This window comes from Lissotriton vulgaris, chromosome 7 (assembly GCF_964263255.1).
Source record: "Lissotriton vulgaris chromosome 7, aLisVul1.2, whole genome shotgun sequence".
In the NCBI taxonomy this organism is placed as follows: Eukaryota; Metazoa; Chordata; class Amphibia; order Caudata; family Salamandridae; genus Lissotriton; species Lissotriton vulgaris.
Window position 1 is genome coordinate 1771324312 of NC_141695.1, and position 22869 is coordinate 1771347180.

Genomic DNA, 22869 nt, shown 5'->3' on the forward strand with positions numbered 1-22869 from the left:
TAGAGAATAGAGAGACGGGCGTTTGTCAATGAAGGGTTAACATTTATTGAACAGTCATTCTTCTCGTACAAGAGAAATGAATTGCCACAATTGCAAGACTTGTTATTATAAAAAGTACGTACAGTAAGATAAGTATTGCGAGATAATACTGTAAAAGCATTAATATGGTTTCTTAGACATACAATGGTTTAAAAGTAATAAAACATATATACAGTCATATAAACATTAGGCTAAAATACTCAACTGGTGCTTCTAACTACGCCTACCCCAGTGTACCTGACCTAAGCCTAATACGTGGGAGGGGAGTAAGTAAGTAGCTTTAAGTTAAGTTGGTTTTGCCAAGGTTTGCTTCAAGAATTCTCACTAAGGGTTTAGTCAACACCATACCTCTGAATAGAATGATGGAGGTCTGGTATCTCCTTCAGGGAAACTCGGTATCCCAGTCACCCGCAAGGGTAGACCAGAAACGCTGGAGCTGGATTTCTCGGCAGGAGAAAGGCAGCGTCTCTCTTCAGCGCGTCGAGGAGGAGATGGGGGGACAGCGTCCGCGGGCAGCTGGCATCGGCTGGGCTCTTGCAGAGGGACGGCTGTTCAGCTCCTAGGTTCACCACACCATCGTTCGCGCTTTAGCAGCGATAACGGTATCAGCAGCTTGCAGCCAACAACAGCATACAACGGGCAGACAGCAGCAATTGCTTAAGGCAACGTTGGTAGTATTTATACCTGAAAGGTGCCATGTTTGACGTAAGTTTGCTGGACATAAGACGTCAATAAAGATGTCACTTAGGAAGTGATCGCTTATCAGTTGCTCATTAGAGTTCTTTTACTAATCAAATCACAGCAACGGGGATTTCCAGGTTTGCTGAGTTTTTATCTTGTTGAAGAACTCGGAGTGTTAATCTAGGAATCTCAGATAGTGACTTCTACTATGTCATTGCACTAATTGGTTGCAAAGGAAGTGGCAGAGAAAACTATTCTGAAATGTGGCTCTGTTCGTGTGAGGCCAGAGATGAGTTTCTGAATATTGCACTTGAACGGTTATGCCAATATAGGGAATAAATGGATTTATAGCCGAATAGGGGCATAAGGTCACAGTATCGATCAGGATCCTAGATTAGAACGCTACACCCACTCCACAAATTCATGTCCATCAAATTACTAAAACTAGAGCAATAGGATGCATGTGTAACATTGCCCACCCCAAAATACATATATGCATTTGAAATAGGCGTACTTGTAAATACGTGAAAATTTAGGTTCTGTACGTTTTTGAAGCATAGAAATCATTCAAAAATTATAGCATATGAAATCAATGAACGATTATGCAAAAAGATATACACATGAAATATCTCTGAAACAGAAGAAGGGCGAAATAAATCATCACATATAAATGCATTGCAATAAATGTGCTAGAGGCTGGTGTAAAGTTATTATGTCTCTAGATGTGTTTAGAAATAGAAGTTGAAGCTTCTGTTCTCTAAGAATAGATTTTACTTTAAGCAAAGAATTGTTCGTGCCAAAAAAGGGTCAATATTAAAAAGTGTTCAATCAATCAATCATCGAATTTATATAGCGCACTACTTACCCAGAGGGTCTCAAGGCGCTGGGGGGGGGGGTCTGTTACTGCTCGAACAGCCAGGTCTTGAGTTGCTTCCTGAAGGCGAGGTGGTCCTGGGTCAGGCGAAGGTGGGTGGGGAGGGAGTTCCAAGTCTTGGCGGCGAGGTAGGAGAAGGACCGTCCCCCTGTGGTGGTTCTACGGATGCGGGGGATGGCGGCGAGGGCGTGGCTGGTCGAGCGAAGCTGGCGTTTGGGAGCGTAGAAGTTGAGGCGGCTGTTGAGGTATCCTGGGCCTTGGCTGTGTAGGGCTTTGTGTGCGTGGGTGAGAATACGGAAGGTGATTCTTTTTTTGACCGGGAGCCAGTGCAGATCTCTCAGGTGTCCGGAGATGTGGCTGCGAGGGGGGATGTCCAGGATGAGTCGTGCTGGGGCGTTCTGGATCCGCTGGAGTCTCTTCTGGAGTTCAAAAGAATTAATGCTTGAACGGGGAAATAGAGTTCCAACGCTTTTAGCAGTTTTTGTTGTTCAAAACTGAAGGCCGAATTCAGAGTTCATGGGAACGCCGTGTATCGGAATGCTTCTATAAAGTTATTGTTTCTGTTCGGGTGAGAACATCATATCAGACAGGCTCTCAAAGAATTGGTCTACAAAATCAGGTGACAGTTCGACCAAATCCGATAGTGCTGTAACTTGGCAGGTGTGAGAATGATTGCTGTCATCAAAGGCAGGATCAGCAATGCTCACAAATCGTTGTACCTGGATGATGTTGCTTTTGTCACTCGCTCCACTGTTACCACTTGGTCGTAGTACAGGAGTCTCCACGAATGCCGTCATCAGGATTGGTAGCTGCTGGGAACAACACAATGCGTGAGCCTTTATCGGACTGAGCAAAGTATCGACATCCATTGGTACTGCTGATGGAAGTGCAAGACAGGTGTCCAACACGCATTCATCACCGCACAGCATACATCGTAGCACAGGTAAGATGCAATTTTGCCATATAGGTCTGAATGAAAGGAACCAGGTCATGTTTAGATCTCTCAGCCTGGCCAATCCAAGGACGTTAGTTATCCTGTCCCGGTAGCGCATTGCTAGGATTGTCTCTTCCATTCCCATAGGAGTCATGTCTGAGCTGTGGCTTGCCATAACGAAGCAGGAGGGTCAAAAATAAAATCCCTGCTACGAGTCCCAAAAATAAGGGTATGCCGCCAAAAACAGAGTGGACAAAATTTGGAACGATTCCCAGAATTGCTTGAAATGGTGTTAGCAGTCCCGTAAAAATCGTCTTAAATATGCCTGGGATGCCTGTGGCACTAGACATGTTAAGGAGTTGGCTCAACATTTCTACGAAATGCACGGGGCAATTTGTTGATAAAAGGTCATGAACTTCCGTAGCTGTCCTTGCAACTAGGAGATCATACGTCTCTTTTGATGACGTTATAGGCACTGTTGTCTGCAAAAGCACAGACTTCATTTTGCTTAAAGTATCAATTTGTATAGAATAGAGATTCAGACGAGGCCAGATGGGAGTCTCTGTGTCTACAGGCCCGCTCGGGAACAATGCCTGCATACAGCATTTGACCATGGATGTCACTCTTACAAGATAACTTTTCCCTGGAACAAGGCCACAACATCTGTGATCCGTTCTAAGAATCTAACTCCCGTTTGCAAGTTGCATAAAGAAGAGCTCTATCTGAGTTGCAGGTGTGACAAGCTGGTGGCATGAAAGGTTGTTGGAATTTCCATCACAAGCTCCGTGTAAATTAATACCCTGGCACAAAAGTATACCGCTTAGTGACTGTTTACAGTTTTCACCACTAAGAAATACATTTTTGTCGCTGTCACTATAGCAAGAATGTGCGTATGGTAATTTCCATTCTGATTTAACATAACCTTTACCCAATCGTTCATACTGGCCAGTAGGTATGTATTCAAGGCACTTTTTAAATCGGAAAGTTGTTATCGGAATAGTGATAATTCCGTGTATTATCCATTCAATGACAGGACTCTCTGACATTGTCAATGGTAATCTCTCAAGTTTTTCGATGCTCAGGATTGTATAGTCTGCTCCTTTCTGTGCCAAACTGATTTGTTTATCAGTAAGGTTAAAAATGGAAAACAACGACGTTGTGTTGATTAAACACCAAGGCACATAGCCTGAACGAAGATTTTGCAGCGTCCAGCCTAATTGTACAATAGAACGTAATTGAGATTGGCCATGTTGTAACATTAGCAAGTCTCTGTCTATTATGTCAAAGGCAGAAGATACAATATTGTTCAACGAATATATTCTGGAGGACAGAGTCATTAACCCATTGTCCACTACAGAAAGTGATTTTTCCAAATTAATACGATCAATTTCTCGTATTTTTTCTGCTGTTTCAATTTGTGTGACTTTCCAAGCCTCGTTGTACGCAGCATAGATACTGGTCGCTATGAAACGCTTTTGACGCTGTTTGCGTGGTCCAAGAATGAAATCGTGCAAATCAGCACCATCTTTTAGTAAAGACAAGTGTTGCTTAATTTCAGCCAGTGTGGATGATGTTAGCCATTCGAGGCAGAGATTCCCTACACTGTATGTTGTTACTATCCCTGGATGTTGTCTCTGGGAGTATCTAGGGTCTTGTCTGGTCATTTTCAACCCCTGTGTTTTGTTCAGGAATCTATCTTGACAGTTGTTTGTGTCAGTAGGCCAGATTAACCACTTTTTCCAATCAGGATGTGTTCTGTTAAAATGTAAAATTTGTGATACGTCTAACTCAATATCTGTGGTTGTATTTTCAGGTATTGGCTTTGGAATAGACGGTGTGTTAAGGTCTTTGATCTTAGCTAGGCCAAGACAGGATGTTTGATGAATTGTGTCATTTAAAAACATCATTTGTTCTGGTATCATGCAGGTTCTGAATAGTGCTTCAAGGCCTTGTACCTGCCAATCTTTTGTACCCCAAATGGTTTTTGTTTCAATGTTATTTTTCCAATAATCAAAACCAAATGTCATCATTTTTTCATAAAATGCTTTTGAATATATCAATTTAGAATTTGTCAGCATTGTTTTCATTCCTGTTTTATCTAACAGTTTATAATAAAACGTTTCTGCATCACTGGTGTTAAACCCTGAGAAGTACTTGAATTTCTCAAAGAATGTCTTAGAACTGCTTTTAGGTGGTGTTGCACAATGTTCCCATTGATTATACTTAACAACATTTCTAGGCTGTGCAGATTTATGCAAATAATGATCACCATAATGTGTATAGCAGAATAATTGCTCATAACTAGATGAACCTTGTAAATAATCATGTTCTGTGAATCTAGCTGACATTACTAAATCAGACATCATGTCATTAATACTGTTAAAGTCCCAATCATCAGAGAATGTACTAGGTTTTACAAAGTCACTTAAGGAAACCTTCAGTTGATGAGGATACTTCAGGATCTCGACCGGACCATAGATCTCGTAATCAGTTTTCTCCCATACTACCCCACCAGGTATTGGAATGGCTGTGACATTTACTGTTGACAGTTCTCTTTTCTTCACGTGGGATGATCTGTGTGGTTTGAGGATTAAGTTGATGTTCTGACTTGCTGTGTCCATTGTACTATATTTTCCCTCAATGAATTTTCCCAAACAAAGTACCATGATGAGCCAAAGCAGGAGGAAAAATACACCTAGACCGAACCAGAACTCTAACCAAGGGGAAACAAGGTAGATTTTCTTCAGTTGATTAAAGAGTTCCGTTGCTTTTTCTTTAAAAGTCTTTTTTGTTTCTGGCATCACTTCGGGGTCATTTTGATCTTCAGAGAAGTTGTCGAAGTTGATGAAATAACTAGAGGCATTTCTGTCAATTGTTGGGATTGTTCTTTCAATTTGTCTCTCAGTGGCATTTTCTGATGCCACATTATTGTAGACTGGTGTTTCTTGATGAACTGTTTCAATCTGTGTCTCAAGAGGCACGAGTTCCATGGCATTATTGCATAGTCCTTCACTGTGCACTGCAGGCTGATCGAATGTGATTAGTCTTTCATTTTGAACCTCTTGGATTGTTGCAAGTTTGGGTATTCTGTTGTTTCTCGGGAGTCCACTGGGCCTACTGTTGGTTATAGGCCACATGGTTGTGGTTTTACCAGGTCGATAGACACGACTCTGTTCTCCTTTTTACCAGCAAGGGGCGGTAGTACAACTGATCTTGTTCCGGTGACTGCCAAGACAGGTACTGCTTTTCTGTAAGAAGGCCCAAATTCCTTCTTCACCGCGATTTTTTCTCTGACTAGATCCCCAATCTTTGGAATCCAGACAGGCCTTGCTGGGGCTGTTGCTTGTGGTGCCTCGTCAGTGGTAGATGGCTGTTGCTTTAACTTTATGTTGCTTAAGGATTTTCTTGTTTCATTCAGTTCCTGTAAAACAGCCAAACAATCTTTTACATCAAAGTCTGTTGTTTTTTCTTGTACCACTGACATCTGACTATCGAGGTCCTGAATGTTCATTCTAATTTGAACAATAGTTCGTATGGGCTGAAACCTTTTAGAGAATTTCTTGGCAAGTTATTAAGACTGGTCTGGACACTTATTAGATGTTTGACCCACCCAGCGCCTGAACCTAATACCTTCGCTGTTATAGATCGCTTTATGTCTCGGTTTTTTCTTTCAACCACACTATTCCCTTCGGGGTGCGACGGACAAGAATACCGCAACCCAATTCCCATGCTGGCCATGGCCTCCCTATAAGCTCGAGAGCTAAAAGCAGGACCCTGGTCAGAATGGAACGTGGTAATTGCGTATGTGCCGATAAAGACTCGCAGATCTTTTATAACCGTTCTGGCGTCAGCCGAGCGCTGGGGCCACATCCTTTAAAGTGTGTTTGGCCTTAAGGATGTACAATGGGACGCGCTTCTCTTCTTTGATTGCGCAGATAGATCGCCTTATGCTGTCTATCAGGGTTCCTGAAACTACACTGGCCTGTTCATTACTGCGATCTCTGTTGCAGTCTTCACAATTTTGAGCAAAACATTGAATATCTATGCTCATTCCAGGCCACCAGTACTCTGATTGTAATTCTTTCAGAGAATCCTTAATTGTTTGATGTCTCAGACCCAACCCCATGTGTGCTTCCAGTAAGAGGAAGCCCCTCCTGCTCCTGTTTGGAATTACTCTGTCCCCCACTCCAGGGATTCGAGCAAAAGGAACGGAGTTTGCATTGATTATGTATGCATAATTGAGTGGATAGTTCACGGGCAGTGCTGCACAGTCGCCTTTTATTGTTGTTTTTACTGCCAGCATGGTTTCCCTGTCAATGTATTTTCTTGCACGTTTTTTTGTGGCTACGGAAGCCGGTTTAGTTGCTTCCGCTGTGGCTGTATTAGCCAATGAATTCCCTGCAACGTGAACGCCATCACGTTGAAGACTGTGCGTGTATCACGTGAGTCTTTTGTAGTTCTTTGTGTAAAAGAGCTACTTGGTTCCAGAGCAATTTATGCTTTATTGTGGCACCTGTGTCATCTTTGTAATCGTTTTCAATCCAGCTCTGCAGTTTATTATTGTAAGAGTTGACGCAAAAATGAGAATCGCACACGATTAGTGTCGGGAATTCACGTTCTGAATTTTCAAGTGCCATCTTTAAAGATCTGATTTCAGTTCTCTGAACCGAACAGTTTCTTACAGATTCAGTTTTTGTTACTTTCGGTCTGAATTCACCGCACAGCCAACGACCTTTAATAATCGCACATGCTGCATTGTAGGATTTGCTCTCTACGTTGAAATGCTGTACAAAACTATCTGTATAGATTATACAGGCGTATTGTGGGAGAGGCAGAAGTTCGATTGGCAGAGGATATTCTTCTTCATATTCTAAATCATTCAGTTCCTCGAATTGCGGGGCAAAATAGTATTTCACATCTTCCGCTCCTAGAGAATCTACACACTGTATCCATTTCGGATCCAGTGGCACTGTAGGCAGGTTTACTGGGCTGAATAGCGCCTCGAAGGCGGATTCCACTGTGAGGATATTAATCCGTTTGCCGTGTGCTAGTTCTCGTTCATTTGCTAATGCGATTTGCACTGCTTTCACTGTTCTTTCTGTGGGACTGAATGCTTTTTCTGCTTGTGTGTACAAGTGAGTTTTAATTGAAATTGGTACTTTTTCTCCCTCATTAGAGGTCAGGTATGTGAGTCCGCATCTTCCTGGGATGACTCGGATTACAAGACCGCGTGTGTTGTCACGTGTATCTAATTTAGTTTTTGCTAACATGTCTGTTTGCAGTGATCTCAAAATTTCTGTGTGTTTTTAAGTCCAATTGATTTGTTTAAAATCTGGTTTAATTAGTTCGTAGAGAGGTTTAACCCTCTCTGCGTAATTTAGAATGTAAGTTCTTCCGAAATTTAGAAAACCTAGTATGGATTGTAAATTCTTCAGCGTTTTTGGAGCTTGGCGTACAGCGCACTTCTCTAAGAAGTTGTCCGCTAGGCTTTTTCCTTCACTTGATAATTCGTACCCTAAGAATAGTACTGTCAAATGGGCAATGCAAGACTTTTTAAAGTTGAATTTGTAACCCTCTGCTGCGAACCCAAGTATAATGGTGTTCACTCTTTTTAAGTGAGTATCCAAGTCGTCGTCTGTGAGATAGATATCATCTACGTAAGATAATGCCTCATCATCATATATTTGTAGTTACTCTGTTACTCTACCTGAGAATAGTCCTGGGCTGTTCTTGAACCCCTGTGGGAGTTGACAGAATTTTTTCTGCGACCCAAATGCTGAAAAAGCAGTCAAATATCTGCTTTCTGGTGCAATGTTTTGACAAAAGAAACCATTAGATATGTCTAATGTCGTTTTATATTTTTTCCTAACTATGTTATTCATTAGGGCTGCACTATGCGAGTTTTGTACTGCAAAAGTTTTGCAACATGCATTAAGGTGTCTGTAGTCCAAAACTAGACGATATGAATTGTCTGGCTTGGAGACAGGAAACAAAGGATTGTTCATTTGAGAGGTGCATGTTTCAATCACCCCCTGGTATTCAAGTTGATCTAAGATCTCCCTGACTTGTTTTTTAGCTTCTTGCTTAATGGGATACTGCAGTTGGGCAGTTGTTTCACTTTTTAATTGGATTTTGTGAGGAGGTGAGTCCTCATCCCACCCTACATGATTTTTATATAATGCCGGTGCCTGGGCCACTGCCCATTTCCTTTCATATGTATATCTTTTGTGAATCGGAATGTGATTCGAGAAGGCAGGCAGAATCACTTCTTCGCCATGAGGGCACTCCCCGACAAACTCTGGGGGCCAATCTTTTTCAGCTAACAGAATATCATAGCCTTTTTAGACACTTTATTTTCCTAGTCTTATCACCCTCTATACGCAATGTTATTTCGTATATCTTATGGGGCTCGCTAAGTCTGGTGTCGGCAGTTTCAACCTGAATGTATTCATTCGTGTCCACTGTCTCCAGATGACTCATCAAGATCTTGCGGGCTATACTGATTTCTGCTGCACTGTCTAACATTGTCCCCGTTTTTCAACTGTGTCCTCAGTATTCTCGGCATGTTCGATTGCTCTAATACTGGCTACCTTCTTTTTTGGAAATTGAGATTTTTTACTCTGAGCAGGTTCCTTGTCTTTGGACTTGGTGTGCTCTCCTGGGTCTGACCGTCCTCTTCTTTCCGATTTCTGCGAAAAAGATCGAGAGGGACGTGTATCAATACGTTGATATCTATCAGGTTTTTTCAAATTATCCTTATTTCTAAAGTTATATCTTTTATCAGAGGGCTCCCTCTGGGGAGCCTGGTGCTATCGAGTCGGAGTACTTTCCCTCCGTCGAGGAGACCTTCCTCTGGACTGGAAAACTTTTTCCTTGGGAGTGGATTGTTTATTTCCATCCCAGCTCTTTTTAGGAGTGTTTAAATTATTTTTAATAAATAATTTTACTAACTCTCTATACGCCTCCGTTAATTCTCTTATGTTAACTAAGAGGTCTTCCCTTGACATTTTTCCAATGTCTGGATGTGGTGTGTAGCCGGCTAGAACCGGCCACGTTGCTCCTGGTCTACCTAGTGGACCGAGCCTGGTTATGTGATCATTATGTTTTAGGGCGCCATTAAACCAGAGCAGGTGCTCTTGGAATTTTTTGTGGAATTTCAGTCTCCTCGAAAATAGCGTACTCTTCCGGAGGTTCCTCTATCTTGTAATAGTGAAACTCTTTTGTTCTAGCGTTTGCCGCTGGAAAGTTTATCCATGAATAGAATACCTCTGTCTGCCGATATTCGTGTGCCTCTATCACGAAAATTACTGTACCACCTTGTGGTGTCAGTCCGTTTTCTATAAGTTTTAAAGTTATAGATTTTCTTAAGTGGACCGGGATGATTATCGCACCCGGTACCATATCGTCGGGATCCTGCTGAGTCGCATCTGCTGCGGCCCCAGTGGTTCCGTTCTCTCCTGGCATTGTTAAGATGCAAGGTTTGCAGAGTTGGTCTCCAAGGAGACAAAGATTAGGTGCACAATATTTTGGAACACTGTATCCTTCAACGTTGAATAAACTAGAGCTTTACATAGGAATCTCTTCCTACTAAGGTCGGGCGGATTTTAACCTTTCACCCACTCCAGACGTCTATTGGAGTATTTATGGGAGAAAGGGGTCTGTGAAATATGCACGACTGAGTTACTCTAACGTCTTGCGTTAGTTTATCGCCTTACCAAACGGTTGGGCGCCATGTAGTGTAGTTCCTATTTTCCCAATAGGCCCTGCGCATTGGAATAACATAAACAGTAGTATCGACGTAGAAGTGCGGATCTTCCAGGCCTCTACTGACTATGCTAAACTTAATTGGGTTTGTTACCAACTTGCTCAGAGGTCACTGGAAACTTTCTTGACTGAAATAGGAAGTGAATATTTAGGAAGGTGAGTAACCCAATATACCCTTGCGGGCTCGGGCAGAGTTTAGTAAAATATGAATTGGCCAGCAAGGGATTTCATTTATATGAGTTTTCAGCACTAGTTTAGGACTTGTTGAAAAGCAAACAGAGTACCTAAATTTGAATTCAATCAGCGGCTGTTCGAATACATTTAAAAGTTTCTAACAGTGAGAAAACACAGGATGTTACCACACTAACATCATAACTAGAGTTAATGAATAATAAAACAAGAAACCAGGATAGTTTTTTTGTCTGAGGAGTTATTATTTTTGGATTCAAGACAAAGAATAATTCTGTACAAAAAATCAACAGTAACATAAATCAGGGTACATACAAAGATATATAATGGATATTTAAAAAAGGTGACAACTTGATTTCTAGTATCAATCAGGAGAAAATCAAAAGTCGGTACAAATCATACAGTACAATTCTGCACTGTATGATTTGTACCGACTTTTGATTTTCTCCTGATTGATACTAGAAATCAAGTTGTCACCTTTTTTAGCAGTCTGGACAGTTTTTCTTGGATATACTATAGGAAAAGTAACCAATACCTTAAATATCCATTATATATCTTTGTATGTACCCTGATTTATGTTACTGTTGATTTTTTGTACAGAATTATTCTTTGTCTTGAATCCAAAAATAATAACTCCTCAGACAAAAAAACTATCCTGGTTTCTTGTTTTATTATTCATTAACTCTAGTTAAGAAATAGGAAGTGATCAGCTTCCCTGGCACAGACAAGAAGGGATTCAGTTTTCCAACAACTGTGCAACATGACAACTTTGCTCCTCAGATCAAGAGTCGATCTCTAGGGTCGTGTGAAACAATAGACAGTTATTTTACTCAGTCAAGTTAGTGCAGATTACTTTCACAATATGTGGAGAATAGAGAGACGGGCGTTTGTCAATAAAGGGTTAACATTTATTGAACAGTCTTTCTTCTCGTACAAGAGAAATGAATTGCCACAATTGCAAGACTTGTTATTATAAAAAGTACGTACAGTAAGATAAGTATTGCGAGATAATACTGTAAAAGCATTAATATGGTTTCTTAGCCATACAATGGTTTAAAAGTAATAAAACATATATACAGTCATATATACATTAAGCTAAAATACTCAACTGGTGCTTCTAACTACGCCTACCCCAGTGTACCTGACCTAAGCCTAATACGTGGGAGGGGAGTAAGTAAGTAGCTTTAAGTTAAGTTGGTTTTGCCAAGGTTTGCTTCAAGAATTCTCACTAAGGGTTTAGTCAACACCATACCTCTGAATAGAATGATGGAGGTCTGGTATCTCCTTCAGGGAAACTCGGTATCCCAGTCACCCGCAAGGGTAGACCAGAAACGCTGGAGCTGGATTTCTCGGCAGGAGAAAGGCAGCGTCTCTCTTTAGCGCGTCGAGGAGGAGGAGGGGGGACAGCGTCCGCGGGCAGCTGGCATTGGCTGGGCTCTTGCAGAGGGAAGGCTGTTCAGCTCCTAGGTTCACCACACCATCGTTCGCGCTTTAGCAGCGATAACGGTATCAGCAGCTTGCAGCGAACAACAGCATACAACGGGCAGACAGCAGCAATTGCTTAAGGCAACGTTGGTAGTATTTATACCTGAAAGGTGCCATGTTTGACGTAAGTTTGCTGGACATAAGACGTCAATAAAGATGTCACTTAGGAAGTGATCGCTTATCAGTTGCTCATTAGAGTTCTATTACTAATCAAAACACAGCAAGGGGGATTTCCAGGTTTGCTGAGTTTTTATCTTGTTGAAGAACTCGGAGTGTTAATCTAGGAATCTCAGATAGTGACTTCTGCTATGTCATTGCACTAATTGGTTGCAAAGGAAGTGGCAGAGAAAACTATTCTGAAATGTGGCTCTGTTCGTGTGAGGCCATAGATGAGTTTCTGAATATTGCACTTGAACGGTTATGCCAATATAGGGAATAAATGGATTTATAGCCGAATAGGGGCATAAGGTCACAGTATCGATCAGGATCCTAGATTAGAATGCTACAATATGTGTAGATGCCATTCATGAATTTCACTATCCCTCATATGCTAGATCGCGAATCACTATGATCTGAAGTACCATTTCAAGTCAGGTTATAGACTGTAAGTAAATAGAAGTAAATAATAATCAATCTTACTTTCTCCTTAAATGCCGCACCAAGTTCTCTGGCCATTTCCGATAATTTTGTGTGGGTAGTGTCCGGCTACAAAAGAATTAAAGAAACAAAGTGGTAAGAAGAATTTTCCAAACACCATATGAAACAGCTCTTCTGTTCAATAACTTTAGTTTGCAACATTATTGTTACCTTTTATTCTAAATACATCCCACATGGGCCTTCATGTTTCAATAACTCTCTTTGCATGTCTTTTTTTAATTTCAGAAACAGCTACCAAAAGCATTTTTTGCTTCTGGAAGCGATAAAAGAAGTTTCTCTGATGAGCACAGATTTTACTTCCTGTATGTTGGGTTTGCTCCTAGTTTTTCATGCCCAAGACCACCATGAAATCATAATGTGTGTTTGAAAGGGGGCTAAAGTAACAACCAAGTGCACTATAAAGCTACTTTAGGCTACTTTCCGTCAAGAGAGTCTTCCATGGGCGGTACCTGTGCATTTCCTTTCAGCCACCTATGAGTGTTGACACAAATCCCTATCTACTTCCAGTTGTAGACCATGTTTTGTGCTGGAAATGCCTGTCTCTTAAAGGCAGGTGTAAGGCATGAGAACGTTTTTCTTTTCTCAGTACTTTTCAAACTTTGCTTGTGGCTGCACTGTACAGCACAAATCAAGGGGGAAAAGTATCAAAGCATGATGTTCTTCTGGAGCCATCCCCTTCAAGTTCAAAACAAATGCTTGAAGGAACACCCGCATCTTTGCACTATGGTGTTGGAAAGATCTGGTGCAGTTTTTGCCTTTCCTATTGCCGCAACACAGCTCAGAAGCTTTGGTTGCTGCTCTGTAATGTGTAGAAATGTAGTAAATCTGCCTCTAAATAAGGATCTAAGTCTGAAACTGTCAGAACGCTTATGAACCTTTCTCAAGATTTAATCTGTAGAAGGTTCTGAATGATACGGATGTAAGAAAAATTGACCATGACCAGGATATCAACTGAAATCTTACTAATTAGTTTAATAATCCACTAACTACTTTTTAGGCAGTTTTCCCTAAACATATTCCTGAAAGGGCACTTGTGTTCCCACCTATTAACAATGCTGTAATAGATCTAGGGGCTTCTGCCCCTTATTGTCACATGCATTTCTGTAGATTGAGGAATCAGATGGGACCCATTCAGATACGTCTCTCTATTCTCTGGTATGATGATCTGCGACCAATAAAGTTAAATCCGCAAAGCAAGAATGCTCCCATTCACCAAGACTTGTCTGATATGTTTTAGCGCGCTAGACAATTTATGAATCTTTGTAACCAAGTGTACCTGATTCTTCTCATCTGGGTTCTGATTTATATTCCGCTTGAGTTGCAAGGGCAAATATCTATGATGACAGCATCTTTCTTAGGGACCTATCTGCTATGTTCTAGATAAGGAAACAAGGTGGCACTCGCACTGTCATAAAGTTCCTATAAAAGTGTACAGGATCTGCACGTTTAGACAGCATACACTATGGTATTGGTGTCAGACTGATTCTGAAACCCCCACGGGTATGTTGGCCTTTTGTACCAAGTAGCTCACAGTGCCACTAGAATCTCCTCTTACCAAGGAGAGAATAGTTATTGGCATCCATCGACCATGACAACCCTGATCGCTCAGGACAGTGGAAACAATACACTACTTTTCGCTTAGTCACTCATGCTTACTTAGACTCAGAGATACACAGAATAAACGGACTAAACATTTTGCAATAAGCATTTGTTGAACATTTGTTATTCTGATGTAGAATAGATGAGCTGCAACAACCGTTAGATAGTTTAAGATATATATGATTAGAAGTGCTATAAAGGATGATAGAGTTCTATCATCTTGCAAAAATCATGAATACATACGAGTATATAAAATACATGATGAAATGAATGGGCGTACTCCTACGATGCATCCCTAACTAGATGTACCTAAGTGTATCTAGCATGTGTGTAGGTGTTAAGCCAAGAATCCCTCTAGGATAAAGTCAACCCCATTACTTGAAGTGAGAGAATGTGGGACCCAATCTTGGTCTCCGGTTGAACACCGCAAGGGATATTTAGACCACTGAAAGCTGTAGTTTCTCCATACAGGAACTCTAGCATCTCTGGTCAGTTTATCGGCCGGGAACTCTAGGTCTCCTCTGTCCTATCTTAGCAAGATGTGATGAATATATACCCATTGGTCTCCCTAGGTGTCCTGCCTCGCTGTTTTACTGTGTTGGCCTAAGGATGATGTCTGGCATGAACTTTGTACATAGATGTTATACAGGAGATGGTTGTCCTGCTGTGCTTCCAAGAATAATCATATATAGAGAACAATGTCCCAATAGGTACCAATAGATAAGACAATTTCAAGTATGCATGCATCAAACATTACAGGCAAAGGACAACAAGGAATCTCAATTCATTAGTGAAAGGCTTATTAATCACCGTTTTTTCAAATGGGAATACAGTTGTAAAGCAGCACTGTACATGAAAACATTCATGTGACAACCCAAATGGCACTTGACGACGCAAATGAACGTGGTGAACAGCGTGGTCGGCGCAAAGTGACAAAAAATATACAGTGTGGGCTCAAAAATAAATTCTAATTATTTCAGATTGCAAGTAGAACACAGTTATGAGCCAAAAGTAATGCGCTAGAGAATTGCGCTGCAGTGTCGACGGCGTTTCGATCCTCAGTGGTTTGGAATCCTCTTCAGGACAGGGTTGACAATTGATGGAGTGCTGCAAGGGGACAAAGTTTAATTTAAGAGATCGGGCAATGGGATAGGAAGGACTTACTCTAAGGGCTGATGTGTGAGCCGGGTGGAAAAAACTATCAATCACATGCGTAAGAGCCAACTTATTTAAGGAGCAGACCTATGTAGCAATCGTGAAGGTAGTGATTGGTCTCATGCAATTGCACAGCGCGTGAGTTACGGACAGGGGGCCTAAGGTGGAGGTATGGGGAAGTTACGTGGTTAAGATGCAGGCATGTGAAGCTGGCATACCTGAGGTGAAGAAAAACGCTGGTACTGGGTAGTTGCCAGTCGTGAGGTGGCCTTAGATGCAGGCGATCCTGCAGAAATGAAAAGCAATTTTCAGGAGACCGGGGGAGGTGGAAGCGAGAGGCAGGGGAAGGGAGGCGGGGGGTCAGCGGGGAAAAGGGAAGTAGGAGGCACAACTTACAGAGGGATGAATCGTGATCCATCCTGGGGAAATTCCAGTTTTCTTTAATTGATGCCGGTGCAGCGCCTGTAAGGAGAAACCTGATTCAGAACGAGCGGAAAATCCGCGTGTGCTACAAGTAATACGGGCCTTGGGGCACTAGGGCGGATATAGTGTATTGCAGGCGAGGAATTACCTGAGTAAATCTTGCGCTGTGGGAGACTGAATCAGTAGTGCGAGTTCCGACTTGCACGGAAGTTCGTAGCGGCCCGGGACTGCTGGATCTAACCAGGAAGTAACTGGTGAAGGGGGCGGATGACGTGTTGGAAAGGGGCGTCGAGGGAGGGAAGGGACATGGAAAGTGAGGGGGTGACTGCACGTAAATGAAGCATAACTCGAGACAGTGCATGAGAACAACCATGTATGGTATAACAATAGTATAATAATTGCAACATTAAAGGGTTTTGGAAAACACAGATGTTGGTATAGCAATTATGATTAAAAACATAGTATAGCAAAAGGCTCATATAACATGATGTATAGATATAGCCATTAATCAGGCTCAAAGTGGTCAGAAGAGAGTGAGAGTACCGGAATACACATTCACGAAGTCACAGTACTATTCCACTCATCCAGAGTATTTAAGCCCCGGTTTATAGAGTCTGCCAATGAAATCCATTTACACTCGGCTCGGTTCAGAAGTATTGTTATGCTACCACCTCTAATTGGGAGTCTGGGATGTTCAATCACCTGCCACCGCAGTTCAATGTCTCGATGTCTGTTCTCAATGAAATGAGGTACAAGGGGTGCTGAAAGAACCTGGCAATTTATTCTACTTTTATGTTGAATAATGCGCTGTTTCCCCATTTGGGTGGTTTGACAAATGTATAGCAGATTGCAGGGGCAGCGAATGGCGTAGATCACATTTGTAGTTTTACAGTTAGTATGGCAATTTAGTTTGTGACTTATTCCATTGTATAGAAACTCTTTGGTGTTGAAGGTAAGTTCACATACACTACAACTCTGGCATTTGTAATGTCCTCGAATCGGTGCAAGGCCCCAAGCTGATGTGATGGTGTGTTTATCTTTGGAGGTATCTGGCCATGTGATCGCATGCACCAAATGATTGGCAATGTTATTCCCACGCTGATATGAGAAAAGGGGGGGATCCTGGAATTGCTTATCAGATCGTGGCACTCCCCAGTTCTTTTTAATGATTGCACTTATTTTGTTACTGTCTGGACCAAAGGTTGAGACGAACGGGATCCTCGTCGTCGTCTTCTTGGTGTTGGGAACCAGTAGATTTTCCCGGTAGTTGTACCAGGCGCGCTTTTTGGCTCTGGTAACCAATCTTCAGGGGTAGCCTCTGTGTATTAATTTGTTCACAAGAATATCAGCTTCGCGGAAATAGTCCTTTCTCCACTTACAATTACGTCTGATACGTAAAAATTGTCCATATGGTAATCCATCTCTTAAGCCCCTTGGATGGTGACTTGAGTAATGTAGAAGGGTGTTGCGTTCTGTGGGCTTCCCATAGAGTATCGTGTCCAAGGTGCCATCATCCGCATGAATGGTCACATCAAGGAAAGGCAAGTCATTCGTTTTGCACTCACTAGTAAATCTAAGATCTTCTTGGGTGTTATTGAGCCATTCAATAAAAGGATTCAAATTATCAGTGGTGCCATGCCAAAGGAGGAGAATATCGTCAATATAACGTCGCCAGAGGTCAACATGATGAAGGTAGGGATGCATGCATACTTGAAATTGCCTTATCTATTGGTACCTATTGGGACATTGTGCTCTATATATATCTTATACCCAGTCCCAGTTTGGTTTATGGGTTTCACTCCTGTTCTTCTTCGCTCCAAGAATAATCCTGCACAATGTATGAGATTTTGAACTAGGGAAAACCTGCATTCTGAATGCAGTGTTGTATGTAGGTAAAAGATCAGTCCCTGTAAACCGTTAAAAGTGCAATGTAGGGAAGAACAAAGGTGAAGAGTAATGAAGTTACTGGGTCCTATATTATGGTACCCATATGGAATATAACTCCCACTCCTCCTCCGAATGGATGACATAGTTAAATTGTACACTTCAAAAAAGGGAGACACGTAGAGGGTATTAAGCTAGGTCCACCATCCTTTCAGTCATGTACGCAGAAAAAACGGAATACCGGATATGGAACCTAACTAGGGTGGTGTAGGACCCCAATTCAAGTTGAGTTGGGCAGACTTGTTTCAGACAAGAAAGAACAGTTTCTTTCTTGAGTCCCCTCACTCACCATGGTTTCCCACTGGTGACATGTTTCATCATTGGGGTCCACTCAATCCGCTGAGGATTGAGGCGTGCTTCGACTTGCGCAATTACATAGGAGCACTCATGTGAGAATATGTGTCGTGCAGTGTTGTGGAATGGATGGAAAGGAAATCAAAAATGCCTGGCTAGTGGGTGCAATAATTTTATTCTAGCTCCTAGTCTGTATATTAAAAGCAGGGGTAGTAAAGAACAAGGATGTATGACGTTACGACGCGTACTTTGACAACGCGTACCGTTACAACGCTACTTTTACAACGCAAGTCGTTACAACGACTTGCGTTGGGGGGCGCTGGATAGTAAATAGTTTTATTTACTATTCCAACTCCAGTCCCCGTGGACTCTAGGGAAGGAGTTGGATAGTAAATTAAACTATTTACTATCCTGGAGCGCCCCCCAGTGGAAGTCGTTGTACTGACTTGCGTTGTAAAAGTAGCGTGGTAACAGTACCGCGTTGATAAAGTTTCATCGTAAAGGATGTTCCCCAAAGAACAATGTAACCATAATGAGTTAAAAGCCCCTAGTATTTATCAACATGTTTTGAGCCTCCCCGGGGCTCTTCCTCAGGACCACACTGGGGCCAGCCCTGTGTGTTCCACTCCTAAGTGACCTAAAAGTGAGGTAAATAAATAGTTAGTGATAATTGATGCACCACACCTACTGTGCGTGCACTATAAAACATACAATTTGACTCAATGGATCGTCATATTTCATGTGAAGTTCAGAATTGCCCCATGGTCTGGAGGGGTCGAGGGGCTCATAGTCACACTTAGGGCGGAGCACGCCTCGCTGATGATTCACCTACTTGTACCCCTGGAGACAGCATATACAATTCTACGATTCATTGAGTCAAATCATATGTATTATAGTTTTTTGTTGTGCTAAAACAATGTTAAGAAAATTATTTAAAAAGCTGTAAAAAACTTTAAAAGGAAAGTGTTACTCAAGCCATAGACCTAATGTCTCCATAGGTATAATTCAAACTACTATACACATTTAAAAGCTATGCATGCTGAAAAGAATGTCAATTTTGTTATGGAGCTCCAATTTTCAGTTTGTTTTTTTAAAAATGTTGAATTTTCTTCCAGGACACGAAGGGCCAAATTAGTCAAATGTTTATGTGTCCTGTCTGGTAGACACAACATTCTCGTTGCCTGCCTCGGCAGACGATGGTCCCTGTAACACCTTGCACATTATGTCAGTTGAGCACAGATGATCTTTTGTACTGTCCACGATGCTGGGTTAGTCTGTGTACCATGCAATGCCTGGGTGTCATTGGAGGTGCTGATGTCCATACCAACAGAAGTCGATACTACCTGTGGTGGCTCTAGAAATGCCGCCATCAACATTGGAATATGTTGCGGACACTGCAGAACATGGGCCATTATCGGGTCCAGTAAAGCATCAAAGTCCGATTGCGCACATGATGGGAGTGTCAGACAGAGATCCAACACGCACTTTTCTCTGCTAAACAGGCATCGGAGGACAGGTAAGATGGAATCCTTCCAGACTGGTCTAAATGACAAGAACCAAGATGAACTTAGTTCTCTTAGGCGAGGTGTGCTAGATTTGTACCAGTCGATAACTGTATTTTTGCTCCAGAAGTACTGTTTCCATCTCCATGATGACTGGGACGTCCATTGCGTAGCAGAAAAATATCAATCAGGATACCTGCAATTAGAAACAGGAACAGTTACAGCCCTCCAAAAATGCTTCCTAAAACAGAGTGTATAAAGTTTGGTATAACTCCGAGGACCGTCGAAAAGGTGCTTAATGGTCCTGAACCTATGGTCTTAAATAGGTGGATGCAGCCTGTTGTATCAGACATGTTAACGATACGATTTACCATTTTTACAAAATGGAGGGGGCAATTCTTACGTATGAGTGTCAGTATCTCTGCTGAAGACCTTATGATCTGGAGATCAAAAGTCTCTTGAGCGGAGATTAAGGGCAAAGATTTCTGTAAAAGCATGGCTTTCATTCTGCTCAAAGCATCAAACCGTATTAATGAAACATTTAGTGAAGGCCATAACAGTGCGTCCCTGATGGTATGTGTTGGTGGAAACAATACTTGCATACAGCAAATAACCCTGGAGCTCACGGTAACCAGATATGCGATGCCCGGGAGCATCCCACAGCAGCCTTAATCATTCAGCATCAAGTTACTGCCATTCGAAAGCAGCCAGAACACTGGAGTGATCACAGTAGCTGGTCCACCTCTCAAGTGACAATATAAGTGTGCTACTGAACCGTTACAAGCCCCATAAAGCATTATATCCTGGCATATGAGGGATACACTTAAAGTATTCTTGCAGTTCGTACCACTTAAAACACTTCTCTTTCCCCACTCCAGCATCTAAATCTGTATGGTTATTCCCAAGATCATGTGATGAATTCCCTACCCATTTCTCCTTATCTGCCGGCCTTCTTTTGTTCAAGCCAATATTTCAATTGAAAGGTAATGACCGGAAGAGTATGTGGCCATGGAGTAACCATTCTGTGGACGGTGACTATGACACTGTAAAGGCTAATCTGTTCAGTTTTTCAATATGCAGCATTGTATACTTTGCTCCCCTCTATGCCATTTCTATCTGTTTTTCTGTTAGATTGTATGAATAAAACAGAGAAGTGCTGTTTATGAAACGCCAAGGCACATAGCGTGCGCTCAAAGAATGCAGCGTACAGCTTAATAACATAATAGAGCGCAATTGTGATTGCATGTGTTGTAATATGGACAAATCCTGTTCTAGTACATCAATACCAGAAAATACAAAGTTGCCCAGTGAATACATCCTGGATGTAAGTGTAGTTAGCCCATTGTCAACCAATGATAGAGCTTTCTCTAGGTTTATAATATCTATTTCTTGTAATCCCTCAGCGGCCTCGTGGGATATTTTCTAAATGCCATTATAGGCAGCATAATATAAACGTTCATGACGTGGCTTCCTAGACCCTAATAAAAAATCCTGTGGGTCCACATCCTCTGTAAGTAAGGATAAGTGTTGTTTCACAAGTGTAAGTGTTGAGGTCCTTACCCAATCGAAGCATAACTTCCCAACACTGTATGATGTCACTACTCCTGCATGTTCTCTCTGTACATTGCGTGGATATGGCCTGTTATTACTAAACCCGTTGGTTTTACCCATGAATATTTACTGACAGCTATCGGTGTTTTTGGACCATAGCAACCATTCCTTCCAATCGGGGTCTGATATGTTGTATTGCATGATCTCATTTAGCGTAATCCCATCTTCTTGTGATGTTATGTTGCCCACGATGTGTGATGGTGTGGGCATCCAAGGTGTATTCAAGTCTTTGTTTTTGGGTAGTCCAAGACAGGACGTTTGTTACACCATTTCATTCAAGAACATGATTTGCTGGGTGGTTGCCAAATTCATGAAGATCCTGCAGATAAACATACTTACAGACAATAGGTTGAATCGAATAATGTGTAATATGATCAAGAAATAGCAATCTAGGAAATCGAAAAGTGGATGCATAACTGTATGTGGAATGATGTCACACAAATATTGTATAGAACTGTATGGGCCATTTAAAATCTAAGGTCATATAATCCAATACATCTTGTAAAGAAGTTAAGTGGTATAATGAAGGTGGAATAACTGTCACTTATAATACTTATATAAGTATGTTTATCTGCAGGATCTTCATGAATTTGGCAACCACCCAGTGCCATTGTGTTAGGAGAGACATATCATTTCTGTCTTGAAAAAGATGGTCAAAAATTCCATTTAACCATCGAAACGCGTCGACGCAAGAAATTACATAATCAAGGGACAGAGCTATTTCCGTTGACATCATAAGTAAAGCATGTCCTGGATTGGTCTATTTTTATTTGAATTCCCGAATATGTACTGTTATGACAAATAGGACTGTCTGTTTTTCTGTTCTCTCCTATGTCCTTCCCATCTTTAGGATCAACTGTCTTTGTCTTATCTAAAAATATTTTAATTTTGAGATGTATTTTGTTGTATACTAGAATGTAATGATAATGTATTGTTTTTAAAGTAACTTTTTGTACAAAAAAACCCTTTCTTTTTTAAAAATTAAAAATAAAAGCAGATTTTTAAAAAATACTTTTATTTTGTTATTGACATTCACTTCTAATATATAGGCTAAAGCGTAGTCATTCACTCATTCTTTCCATTTGTCTGGGGCATTTAATTTCACCAAGGGATATCTTTTTCTCCACTACTTACTAGTACCCTATCCCCCTGGTGTGCAAGGGGTCTCTCTCATTTTATCACACAGTTAATGATATCACTTAATGACATTTTAAATAAATGTGGACTTTTTAAAAGTTCGGTCAGGCCAAATATATCGTAATCAACCTTGTCCCACACTATACCGTCAGGTATAGGAACTGCTTTATTTTCACTGATGATAGGCTTCTTTTGTTCTCAATTTGATGATATATGCGGTTTCAGAATCACATTCACTTTTTGTGCTGCAGAGCTTTCTCAAACATAAGTTCCATTTATAAGCATACTAAAGACAGTTACTAAGCCTTTCCAGAATAGAATAGTATCCCAGTAATTACCCAGAGTACCACCAAGGTGATACCAGGTAAGTATTTTTAAGAAAGTTCAGAAAATCTTTAATTCGATGTGGACACGTTTTTTGGGCTGGCATCGTTTCAGGTTCACTTGGATCCAATGAAAAAGTATCAAAGTCAATGAAATAGCCATATGCAGTTTGATACATTTTCAGTATTTCCGCTGGTTTTGTGGAAACTGTAGCTTGCTCTTGTTGAGGCATGTTGATGTAGATATCTGTGTTTAGT

The 22869-nt window shown here is 41.3% G+C and overlaps 1 protein-coding gene across 3 annotated transcripts in view; it reads right to left on the reverse strand.

Annotated features, from left to right (window-relative positions):
- LOC147706638 (uncharacterized) overlaps positions 1-22869 on the reverse strand; it is a 411896-nt gene that overhangs the window by 121813 nt on the left and 267214 nt on the right. For all 3 annotated transcript variants that reach the window (XM_086929113.1, XM_086929111.1, XM_086929112.1), the window contains one exon: positions 12606-12671. In XM_086929113.1, the coding sequence (XP_086785239.1) occupies positions 12606-12671 (66 nt within the window). The remainder of the gene's footprint in view (positions 1-12605; positions 12672-22869) is intronic.